Source organism: Schistosoma mansoni (genome assembly GCF_000237925.1).
Source record: "Schistosoma mansoni, WGS project CABG00000000 data, supercontig 0250, strain Puerto Rico, whole genome shotgun sequence".
Classification (NCBI taxonomy): Eukaryota; Metazoa; Platyhelminthes; class Trematoda; order Strigeidida; family Schistosomatidae; genus Schistosoma; species Schistosoma mansoni.
Genome location: NW_017386113.1, coordinates 137,956 through 151,090, shown reverse-complemented (window position 1 = coordinate 151,090; position 13,135 = coordinate 137,956). Strand labels below are relative to the sequence as shown.

The window sequence follows — 13,135 nt, the reverse complement described above, 5'->3', positions numbered from 1 at the left end:
ACAAACATCAATCCGTTGGTGACGGCTAATTCGCTGGCCACTGAAAAGTAAGGTAAGATTGGCGCAGACCAGGGCATGACCAGAGTTCAGATAGGTACTCTAAAAGGAGCGACAGTCTTGTACACAACCACGCCAGCGGTAGCTGATCGCGATGTGATCAATCTGAGTCCAGGCTTGAGATGTGGAGGGAGGACGCCAGGTGGCACACCGGCGATGACTGTGCCGGAAGTTGGCGCTAGCCAGAAATAGGTTGTAGTCTGTTCACAGTTGCAGTAGACGGTCCCCGTTATCTGTCCTGCGACCAACAAGTCCCCATGCGCCACCTGAACGACTCTCTTCTGTGCCTAGACGCCCGACCTGTGCATTCAAGTCTCCGGCTAGTACCACAATATCTGTTGAACGCACTTTCTGGAGAAGAACAGTTAACTGGTGGTCGAACTCATCCTTGATTGTATCCGGGCTGCAATCTGTCAGAGCATAGGCGGAGATGACATAGCCAGCCTTATCTGTTGTCCGATCTGCATTAGTTTATTAACATCTTAAAGGCCCTGTATACGAACACCAGGTAGAGTGAGGGCATACAACCACCTTTCTCCCTTGTTCCATTCAAGCAGTGGGGTTAGGCAGGGTTGCCCGATCTCACCATTTCTCTTCAACTTTACCATCGATGACATTTTGGAAACAGCTCTGATGGAGGTAAGTAATGGCGGTGTGGATCTGTTGCCTGGAGAAAGACTTCCCGACCTTTAGTATGCGGATGATATTGTCTTACTGTGCGATAATGCTCAAGCCATGCAATCCGCACTTAATCAGTTGGCAATCAGTGTCCGCAGGTACAGTATGTGCTTTGCACCTTCAAAGTGCAAATTACTTCTACAAGACTGATAGGATTCTAATCCTGTGCTCACCCTAGATGGTGAGCAGATTGAAGTAGTTGAGAAGTTCATGTATCTAGGTAGCTACATAAGTGCTGGTGGTGGCGTGAGTGATGAGATCGATGCATGTATAGTGAAAGCCAGAGCGGCTTATGCCAATCTGGGCCATCTTTGGCGCTTTCGTTATGTTAGTTTGGCTGTAAAATGTTGGATTTACAACGCGTCGGTGAGAGCAGTTTTGCTCTATGCTTGTGAAACCTGGCCTCCCCGAGTTGAGGATGTTAGACGACTCTCTGTGTTCGATCATCGTTGTCTCCGAAGGATTGCTGACATCCGGTGGCAACAGCATGTTGGTAATGCAGAGATTCGGCATCGTGTGTTCGGGCGCAGAGACGATAATTCAATTGATGTCACCATCTTGAAACACCGACTTCGGTGGCTTTGACATGTTCTACGAATGTCGTTCCAGAGAATTCCACATCGTGTATTATTTGCCGACGCTGGAACTGGTTGGAAAAATCGGAGAGGAGGTCAGTGTATGACATGGTGTCGTGGTATGAAAGAAAGCTGCAAAGGGCTAGCTTCTGTTGGTCTTTCACTACTCCCTGGCTGGGGTCCAAGAGATGGTGCAACACAGTGGCTAGGGACGTTATCAGATATGGCTCAGAATAGAAGCCAGTAGCGATCCTGCTGTAACCTTTTACCTTCTTCATAAAGAGTGGTTATAACTTTCTTAACTGAAAGTCTTCTGGTTGCACATTTCATTTCCCCCCACCACTACTCTTCTTTTTATTCTATTTTTTTTCTTTTATAAATACGCATCTTCTTCCTTCTCCCCCTCCCATTCTCATTATTTTGTGTGGCGCATATGCATCCGGTGCCCTTTGTACCAATATGTATGTGTTCAAATAAATAGATAAAATAAGAATAGTATTGTCAGCAGAAATCGTCATTTCATTTATTTGTATGAGGGCTGTGATACTGCCCGGGTGCCCAGACCGAAGCAGGTGGTTTTCTTAGAATGCCATAACCCGAGCCTTTGACCTAAAGATCTGATCCACAAGGCAGTGGAGCATCGTGAGGAGATGCAGTTCCATGGTAGCTGGTGACCAACAATTGGTTCATACGCCATTTGTTCCCTCAGGGTACTGGAGCCCATGTGCACTATTGGTTTGGAATCAGGGTTTTCCAACTCCCCTAGGTGGACTCACCGTGTCTACCAGCCCGGTTAAAGCGCCGGACATTCGCTTTTCGCCCTCTCAATTTCGTAAACAACACACGTAGTGCGAGAAGGTAGTGAGTAGGACTTCCCTGGCAGAGGCTTTATACGCGTGGCCATGTGAGAGCATTTTGAGAGAGAGAGCGGATTCTCCCCACTCTCGGCCGTACTAGGACATACAGCTACTACCAGGAGAGTCCTCATTGCCTTCTCGTGGAGGGAGAGGAGAGGACGAAAAGCGAACGTCCGGCACTCTAACCGGGTTAATGAGCATGAAGGGTCCACCCAGGGGAGTTAGGAAGTCCTGAATCGCAACCAATGGTGCACCCTTATACCAATGTCTGTCTTTAAATAAATAAATTATACCCATCGGTTCAATGTCCTGGACTGCAAGTGAATAGGTCCCGTCTTTTTGAGAGGTGGTCCCACTAATAGCCTTATTTTTAATAATTGTTTCCTTGATAAGTCTGAACAGTTATGTTCAAATAAATAAATGAATAAAGCCACTACTGCCTTTTCCATCTCTTCTACTTTTGCTACCCACCACTGCTCACGGTTATTAAGTAGGCTTTTGATCGACCTACGTTTAAGCTGCCTCCGCTCCTTACCGTTTTTTGAGCCAAGCGGGACGAGTTTTCGAGTATCTATCAGTTTTGTAGACCTTATTGAGATCTACTGACTTCTAAACATTTTAGTTTATGTGTGATTAGATCTAATTGTAAACCGGTTCCAAAAAATCCGTACAGGGATCACACAAAAAGATGACTAACAACAGGAAGGTTATTTGTCTAGGGCATCGATTGTGAGATGTATTTGGGATAAAATGGATAAAGAAAGAATGTCATTATTGACTCATTGAACAATAGGTAGTCTTATGATGCATAAAACGCTTTAAAATATCAGGAAATCGGTTTGCTTAGTTCCAAACTCATATTAAAACGTCATTTCATAAATCCTTTCGGGGATTATTATGAAAGCATTGTAACAGCAATAAACTATTTGCAAGGTCACTTGTGATCCGATTAAGGATGAGAACGGGGAGTCCACAAGTTATGGACAAATGGATCAGATTTGAGATGACGTTTTGAATTTTGGCGCGGAATGCATCCACCGATATTTCCAAATGACATCTTGGCATAACGATTGATGTTATTTCATGATGAAAACCCTCACTGTAATTATTAATCCTAATCCTTAACTTTTCATAATAATTAATAACCCTCTTTGGACCCTATTGAACTGGATTTCTCAAGGTCACTACTGTCAAAAGTCGTTCGAGAATTACGGTCTCACAATACAACCATACTGGTCTTTCGAACTACGAATGATGAGTTTGTGGGTCGTTTTACACTTAATAGCTAAAGAAGCCCACGTTCCTCTATGTGACAACTAATATCCGAACATAAGAATGGAAGTACAAACGACTCGTTCACTGAAACATAATTTAAAATCACAGACCATTCACTGAATTAGTTCAGATATGAACGACATCGATATGACAGTATTCCAGTGTAAGGCGAATAAAAACAGACAGCTAAACAGATAATGTGAGAATGGAGACTAAATACGTGGACAAACTAGATGACCCATGGGTCATCTGACGAACATCACATGGGTTAAGTTCTTGCGACTTGGAAACCAAAATCTTAGTAAAAAGACAGTGTCTAGAGACTGGGACATGGATCACAAAACATGCTCGAAGATAGTTGGTCTAAAAAGAGGGAAGAAAAATGTTACTTACTGCATGGCACAGACGAAATAGGCTGCGAAGCGAATGCATTTAAGGTCAGCGCGAGTATAGGAGTCCATTGTTATTTGAAACTGCCCAACCCGAATATAAGTATTCGATTGCTAATTCACGGTGTGCAATAGTAGCAAATATTTGATATGTTGGAACATCAAAAGCAGACGAAAAGATATGATGAATCAGTGTTATATAGCATGAATAATTCTGGACATCACAGGCTGCAAATTTGAAGCCTACAGAATATTGGGGAAGGGTTTGATTTTTAATCGTTCATAACTAAAGGCGTCCCAGGCGAGTAACATATTTGTTCGGGTAAGAAGTTATGATGCATGAGTTACCTCTCGGATGAGGTCTCAAGTGAGCGCTTGATATACTTTTGAGGATACGACTAGTATTCTGGTTTAACAACTAGCAACCAGTAGTACCTTCTATATTCGATCGTTCCCGGCCAAAGGAAATCAGAAGTCAGACGAGAAAAGGTAGGAAAGATATATTTGATACGTTACCAATATATCGAGAGGCGTTCGTTCTTAACTGACTATTGAAACGTAGGAGCTGTGTCCCGCGCCGAGTTGCAACGTGATCTGGTACGGATGCATGACCGAAAGCCTTCAGTTAATCAAGTCCACTTAAACAACGTGGTCAGCATCCAATGTCGAACACTTAATGAGCTATTGATTTTAGGGAATTATTTACAGCTACACTTTGTAGCGGTAAATTATTCCCCAAAGTAAATAGTTCTGGAAGTTGTCAACATTTGATGCTGATCTTATCAGTTTTATTGGATACATCTCTCTGGAGGCGCTTGGTCACGCATTTGCTTTACATCAAGAGTGACAACGCTGTGCTTCACATTGCCTACAACCGTTAGACAGCTTAAATCAAACGCTTCTCGAGATATCGATAGCCTTTCAAATATAACTTCAGGACTCAGTGGCCGAGTGGATAACGCGATGGTGTTTGAAGCGGAAGGTACTGGGTTCGAGTCCCAAAATGAACATCAACTCCGAGATGCAGGTTCATCCACCTTACGAGTCCCAAATAGAACGAAACGCGTGTCCTGGATTCCACTGCTAGCCACTATCCATCTTTGCTTACAACGCTTGTGAATTTAGGCTATATTGAGGCAATACGCACAGTATGCACATATGCCAATTAGAGACTGACCAGTTGCAGTCCTAAAAACATCAATGGGAAGATCCAAACAAACAATACTACGTGAATTTATAACTTCAAGTGTTTACCAATGACGAACTGATTGTGTTTAAACTTCTAGCTGGCCACATTTTAGGGTGGCCTAAGGAAGAGTGATCCGTAGCGGTAAATAAATACCCAAAATCAATAGCTCTGTGAGTCTTCCATGTCTGATTCTGACCACATTTATTTTAATGGACGCTCGGTTATGCGACCGCACCAGATCACGAGTTGGAACGCCGTGCTCAACTACTCCTGCGATCACTAGCAGTTAAGATCAGTCACTTCTCGATATATTGATAACCTATCAAATATATCTTCGAACCTCCTCACTTCTGACTTTTGATTTCACTGGGTGGGCAAGTTTGAATCATAGAAGGTGTTACTGGTTAAAGTGTTGCCAAACTCCAATTACATGTTGCATCTTCAACTATATACCACTTTTAATGTTTTTTTTAAATATCATGAAACAGTTTCCAAATTTTTGATTATTTTTCTCTCTTTCATTACTTTACTTTATATTCATCATGGTGTAACAGACTCCCAAGTTATTTAAGATCAAGACTCTTTCATCTCCCTCATTCCGGCTGACTGCATTCTAGCCGAAGCCCGGTTCTGTTTCGCAGAAGCTGACTTCCGTCAGCACGGCATGACCGATACACGTGCACGATTCCTCGCAGTAGTAAAGGCACTATCGCACGAATTTAACAGGTACATCACACCTAGTATGTCCACTATTAATGTTTCAGAGCCTTACGAAACATAATAAAGGCCATTCTTATACGTGGGGATCTAACTGATAGACAAAGGTTAGATCAGCTTTTCAACAACATCGATCTGCAACATGGCTCAGCAACATACATGTTGTTACGAGTGCGTGAGGTCATTGATCAACGGACCCTCAGCGATGGCCTGTTTAGACAACTTTTCTAGCCTAAACTGTCCCAATAGGTGCAAGCAGTGCACAGTAGACGAACTGGCTGCATCTGTCGACCGGATTCTGGAGATCATTAGAACCCCAGGCACCGAACTTTTTGGGAAGGAAATATCTTAGACAACACAGAACAACGTCACAGACCCTCGTTATTCTGACTGGTGCTGGTACCTCAATGAGTGTGGTAGGTCTTCTTGAAACTGCGGAAAGCCCTTTAGTTTCCAAATCTCCAAACCGTCTGATACCAAAAGCACTTCGGCAAACTCCCAAGCTGGCAAGCGTTAATGGCAACCGTAGCCGGCGTGAATAGCCGTCTTTTGCACATCACTGATCTGATTACGAAGTTTCGCTACATTGCCGACACCGTAGCAGAAGTTAACGTTCTTCCAGCGAAACCTACCGAACGACTGCACGAACCGGTCTTAAATTTACAGGCGGCAAACGGAAATCCAACCGCCACATATGGTAAATGGTACGTCTACCTCAACGTGGATCCACGCAAACCCATCCACTTGATTTTCTTTGTCGCAGATATTTCTGTGCCAATCATTGGTTAGACCTGCTATAACATCATAATCTTCGGGCACGCTATCGATGCTTAGGACATCCGACCTCTGAAAAGCGAAGTGGAGTCCATTTTGAAGTACCCAGAACCTACGGTAGTCAAGCAATTACCTACGTTTAACAACCTGGTAGGTTTCTATCGACGGTTCGTACTGAATTGCTCGTCTCTCATGAGACCCTAAACCGATAATCTTTGTGGAAGTGAGAGATCCATCAATTTTTACGAGAATGCGAGAAAGCATTCTCTACAGCTAAGGAACCTGACTTGTACAAACTCCTTAAAATCTAAAGGCTATACCGTCGATAAGAACGGAACTAACGATAGCGTTGTCATTGACCCTCTTAAAGCCGTGTATTTAGAAAGAGTCCCTAATAATGTTGATTTTCTCCAGTACGCATGAACAACAAGTCTCACAATTACGATACTTCACTCGATAATCTACAATCACGACGACACTTCGGTGGTATCTGACAGCCAGACTAAAAAAGCATGTTCAGGGGGAAGGTTATGGGTTTACGAACACTTAAACGATTACCGAACGAATGACCCTACATAACATTATGTTCTGCCCCCAGTTATTTGTCATATTGTGTCAAAAAAGACAAAAACAAATTTTTCTTTGCTAATATGATCAAATATATGTGTGTAAGTATTTATCCCCCAGAAAAAAATTACAGGTCATTATGCGAAGATACTTTCTATGCCATCTCATGGTAATAAAACGCATGTATACAAGCCTATTTTGCTTTTTTCACCAGTTCTGTGTCATTACGCATGTATAAGTGTATTTCCTCAATCGCTTGGAGGTACGTTATTTTTCTTTTCCACGACGCACAGTGTTGTTTAGCCATCCTGTTTTTTGTTTCCCTTCAGGATCCAAAGTTAACGCTTGCCTCTTAATGCAGTTTGATGATTTCCTCAACGTGTGTCCTATCGAATTGCATCGACGTTTGTTATTCCCTCTTCAGACGACAGTTGGTTAACTCTCACGTACAGTAAGATGTTGCTAATGAAACCCGGCCACCGGAGATTCAGTATCTTACGTAGATCATTGTTTATAAATACTTCTACCTTCTTGATAATGGTTGTAATAGTTCTCCACTTTTTAGCTCCGTACAGTAGGACTGTCTTGACGTTTGTATTGATATCGGTTGATAGTTGTTTTGAGTTTCATATGTTCTTCAATTGTAGGAATGCTGTTGTTGCTTTGCCAATCCTCGCTTTTACGTCTGCATCAGATCCTCCAAGTTTATCGATGATACTGACCAGATAGGTGAAACTCTCCACCTCTTTCAGAGTTTTTCCATCAAGTGTGATTGGGTTGGTGTTCTCTGTGTTATATTTGCGGATCTTGCTTTTCCCTTGTGCATGTTGAAGCCTATTGATGCAGAGGCTGCTGCTACAGTGGTTGTCTTGACCTGAATTTTTTGATGTGCATGGGATAGAAGGATCAGATCATCTGCGAATTCCAAATCTTCTAGTCGTATCCAACCTATCCATTTTACGCAATGCTTCCTGTAAGATGTGGAGGTCTTCATAATCCAGTCAACCAGCAGAAGAAAGAGGGAGGGGAAGAGTAAGCAGCCTTGTCTGACTTCGGTCCTTACTTGGAATGCGTCTGTCAACTGTCCTCTAGGCACCACTTTGGATTGTAGTCAGTCGTTTGAATTGCGGATGATGTTGACGATTTTCCCAGGTACACCATTGTGCCGAAGAAGGTTCTATTGGGTTCTTATATCCACATTGTCAGATGATATCTCATAGTCAAGGGATTTGATGTATAGTGACGAGCTCCATTCAATTGATTGTTCAACGATGATCCGTTGTGTCGCGACTTGGTCTGTGCACGACCGGTCCTTACGGAATCCTGTTTGTGGATCTCGCAGTCCTTGAAGTCACTAACTTTTAATCTGAGCCATGTTTGTAGATGCAGACTACTTGGTTGGGGTCCGTGTGACTATCGTAACCAATGGTTGGAGACTCTGTGCGACATGGCTCAGAATCGATCACAATGGCGTCGGCGTATACACTCTGTCTTCCCTTAAACCGTGAGATTAAGATTGCTTCATATCTTTCTTTCTTCCTGTACTGTATCCTTATATACAATCTTTCTTTGATATATTACCACCATTGAATTGACTATTTTTATGAGTATACATTGTGAGGCCTAGAACCTGTTGTTGATAGTTATCTTGAATTTGTTGAGTTTGTCAGTATGTCGAGTGACAGTTGTATTGAACCTTTGTATTGCTGTATGTCCAGTTGTCCATTGCTTTTGTGGCTTCAATTTCATCTTGGCAACCATCAGGTGGTGATCTGAAGCTCCTCTCCTGGTTCTCAGGTCTTACATTATCCTTCTGAATTTTCTAGTGATACAATTATGTTTTATCTGTTTCTCCGTGGTGTGGTACGGTGAAGTCCATGTAGCTTTGTGACGCATATGTGTGGAAATATTATGCCACCTTTAACCAATTTGTTGAATGTATTCTTCGACTACAAACTTTTTACGTGTAAAGGCATTGTCAAACTCTTAATACATGTGGCATCCTCAGAGCATTGGAGAACTGAAGTAAGCTCAGTGGTATTGCATTTTATCATTACTATCATTGTAATTGTATACTTCGACAAAACATAGAATAGTTAGTCGGGCAGCAACTTTATTAATAATTCACTCCCAAGCTATACTTTAAGAGGTAATGTATTGAATTTGTACTACCATTATATAACTCCGAGTGTAATATAACAATATTTTACCACGGATACCTGTTTAGTTAAATAAAGATGGACTAAAGACGTAGAATATCTAATAACTTATGGTCAGCAAGTGGTATGACTAGGAATTGTAATTTGTATTCTCAAACGAAGTACGAATTTAAATGATGAGCACAAACAAATCAAAAATGGAATCAGATGAGTTAGAGCATCCTAAATAGTTCATGATATACACAAAAGTCACAGCATAGGCTAAAATGTCGAATATTCGTTTAACAACACGCAAAATAAAGCTACTATTTGTGTTTTAAAGGTTAGCTCGCAAAGCAATGTGGCCGACATTGGATAACTAGCTAACAGCCAGTCTACCTGATAATAATAAGAACCAAAAGCCACCATTATTTCCACGACGTAATTGGGGACGCGAAACCAGTACCACCAAAGACTTATTCATGCGTCACCCCTCAAAACAAGTTGACATTTACTGAAAATACTTGCACTTATATAACCTCTTTACACACCATGAATAATAAGTAGATATCACACAGTTGGAATACAAGAAAATACCACTGGAGCGTCGCTCTAATTATTGAATATATTGGTTATTTCACTACTTTTCCATTATACTGTACTTTTGTGTTTTGAGCAATTTTAAAAAGTAACTAAGCAAATACATATTTGTCTGATGCATAATTATTATTTCATTGGTTAGTTTTTACCCTCTCTTGCAAATAACTGTGGATTTTCGTCTGTCTACACATAGATTTGGGTGAATCTCCATGCGTTATTGTCTAATCGCTTCGTCACACTGAATATGGATTGCAGGGGCTGTTACCATGTGAAGCCCACATAGGTTATTCTAGTCTCTTCTCTCTAGTCTCTTCTGAAGCCACATTTCTACCCTGTCACTTATTCGCTTATTATTCCTGTTTTCTATATAATCTATATGATAAATCAGTCAAGGAAATAGTGGAAGTGCTTCCAGTGGCATTGTGGTGTGGGCATAATAATAATAATCGGAGACTATGGACTGATAGTTGCAGAAGGAATGGTCAAGATTGAGACAATCGATCGATAGTCTGCAAATCAACCGTTTACTGTATGGTTGTCAGATTTTAGTCAGATAGTCTGTAATTGTTGTGTCAAATACAATCGATTGTCCCCACTCGTGTTCTTGTTCACTATAGTATTATTTTATTACATTTTGCTACATTTGCTAAGACACCAATAACTAAGTGTAGATTAGTGATAGAATTGAAGTGTTCTGAAAGAAACCCCGATGTTTCCCCAACTAAACATTAGTGGTAAATTTCAGCTACAGACAGAAGTTAATAGCATGTCTTATCCCGTATTATTTGTTAGAACTTAGCGATAAAGGTAAAGAAAGCACACTTCCACTTTTGAAACAACAGTCCCCAAAGTCGTTTATTTTTCTATTTGACAACAAAAGTAAATTAGCATTTACTCAGATATCATAGTATTCAAATCGCAAGCCGCGCAAAATTAGCCAGTTATATATTTCTACTCAAAGGCTTATAAATTGTACAATCAAACCCCGTAACAATAAGTGAGTCATTCTCTTTTAATTTTGTTTTCGTTTTCAAACTGTTCATATAATTGACAGAAAGCCACAAACCAACCCCACTCAAAAAGACGAGACAACATAGAGTTAGATTCTATTGACAATATAAAGTAAAAGTGAACAAAATATATTAAGACTATCAAGTAGAGGAATAGTCATTTTAACGAGGTTATCAAAAAATACTATTAAAGATGATGATGCTTCGTGGACCTCACGCAGATGGAACCTTTCAAAGAAGATAAGTCATTTGAATTTGTGATAAACCTTCGTTTAAATATATGATGTAAATAAACGACATGGGAACGAGAGATAGTGTGATGTATTTTTCATGGCAGTTTGTTGTTTATCTTAATTTTCCAACAGTGGTTTCATGAACTCTTATTAGTTATAGTTATATCATCCCAAAGCTTTCTACTTTTTACAATCAGGTTGACTGTATGTAGAAGTTGAATAGTGTAGGCAAACAAATGTATCCGAAGCGATTAACGGTTTCTTTCAACATATAGGAATAAATATAGAGGGATTAAGCAGATACTTGTATATTAATAAAATACACGATTTGTGATGCAATATTGTTGAAGTACCGCATTTTCGTGCTCCTATAAAGTACCGGTTGTGAAATCTTACTGTAATCTCCACAGACCAGAACAATTCCAACATTTTCAGTCCATGAATTTACTTTAGAGGATACTACGGAAATCTCTCAAAGTAGTTTGGAAATATATGCAACTTTTTCAGAATTTACGACAATATATTTGTGAAAATGTAGCTCTGCATAACTGTGAATCAACCAGTAAAAATCCAACAGGATAGACTACAGAACTCATGTAAGCTAACCATTTAAAATGTATCAAAGTTCCAATGGATAATAAATGAAAATAACTTGAGTTGCTTAACAACAAATGACTAAGAGATGCAGTAATAAATGGTGACCACATGGCTATAGTTATCGCACATAAAATCATGTTAAGCTTTATTGCTTTTTGTTCAGGAAAGCGTTCACAAGTTTCATTTGACCAAGAACTACTGTTTCTCTGATTCAGTGACTCTAGCTGTTGCTGTTGTTGTTTTTGGTCATTTGATCGAGACTGTGATAAAGTATTGTTTTGTTTACATGTTTCAGATAATAAATCATTATTTTTCTCTATATCACTTAACTTATTAAAAATAATATGACTAGTGAACGATGATGTATAAGTTACATTTGTTGACGGTGGCAATCTAACATTTCTTTTATCCAGTGAATTATTTTTTTTCTGTCCACTTTGTGGAATTACTTCATTATTTTGTAATGTGAATTCATATGTTCGTTGGTTATCGTATTGTCCTGGTTCAACTTCTTCAATGACTGATGATAAGGGGTTATAGAAACACTCTGGTATTATTACGTGACCATGTTGAGGGCAAAAATGTTTGATGATTTTTTGGAAACTACTATAATTTACTTTTTCAATTTGATGATTATTGTTTAATACTTCCCGTGAATAATCATTATCATCATTATTACTGACAGCACTATTAACAGAATTGGGTGAATGATTACTAACAATATCATGATTATTTATTCTTGGGGAAAACCAGCTATACACTATGATTTCATCCGTATCTTCAGTTGTTTGACTTGAAATCCCAGCATCAGAAGAACTTGATCCATGTTGGTATTGAGATGTCGTTGTTGGCGTTGTTGTTACGGACGATACCGGTGTCATATGTAACAAGACAGGTGAATGTAAATGTTTATGAGATAGAGACTTGGGATATTTCCTTATACAACTTCTATTATGAATATTTTCACCGGTACTTAGATTCGAATCCAATATATCCTTAACTGCATTTAGATTTGTTTCTATCCATGAATGTCGATTCTCAATGAATTTATTATTTTCATATCTGTGAAACGTTTTATATTCAGATTGAAAATCCTTCGATCTGCCTAAAGAATTACATTTTTGCTGTTAAGTAGATAAAATAAAATAATGTTTAAAAATATCCACAATAATAATTTACATAATTTTTATTGAAAAATACCATTTAACAGTCATCACAATTGATTGATCACTGGATGATGATCAATGTCATGTGTGTCAAGTCCTTCTTAGTGCTGATCGAATGCTATCGATCAAGTTGCAATGTGGCCATCAGTCTAGGTGGCTCGACACTGTGTGCACTATATATATTGGGATAAGATGGTGGTTTGAGGTGGTCAACAGGAAACCCTGGACCCGGGTTTCGTGCTATTTGGCACTCGTTAGCAAGGTGTGCCTGTAATCCTGAGGGAACTGATGCTCCCTGGCGGATTCGATCCCG

At 39.9% G+C, this 13,135-nt stretch overlaps 1 protein-coding gene across 1 annotated transcript in view; it reads right to left on the bottom strand.

The window, feature by feature from the left end:
- Window positions 1-4,026: 4,026 nt before the first annotated feature.
- The window catches only part of Smp_146450 (hypothetical protein), a gene marked incomplete at both ends in the record, with an annotated part of 20,514 nt that continues 11,405 nt past the window's right edge, over window positions 4,027-13,135 (bottom strand). The window contains 2 exons of the mRNA XM_018792556.1: window positions 4,027-4,074; window positions 11,647-12,780. Of these exons, the coding sequence (XP_018644236.1) occupies window positions 4,027-4,074; window positions 11,647-12,780 (1,182 nt within the window). The remainder of the gene's footprint in view (window positions 4,075-11,646; window positions 12,781-13,135) is intronic.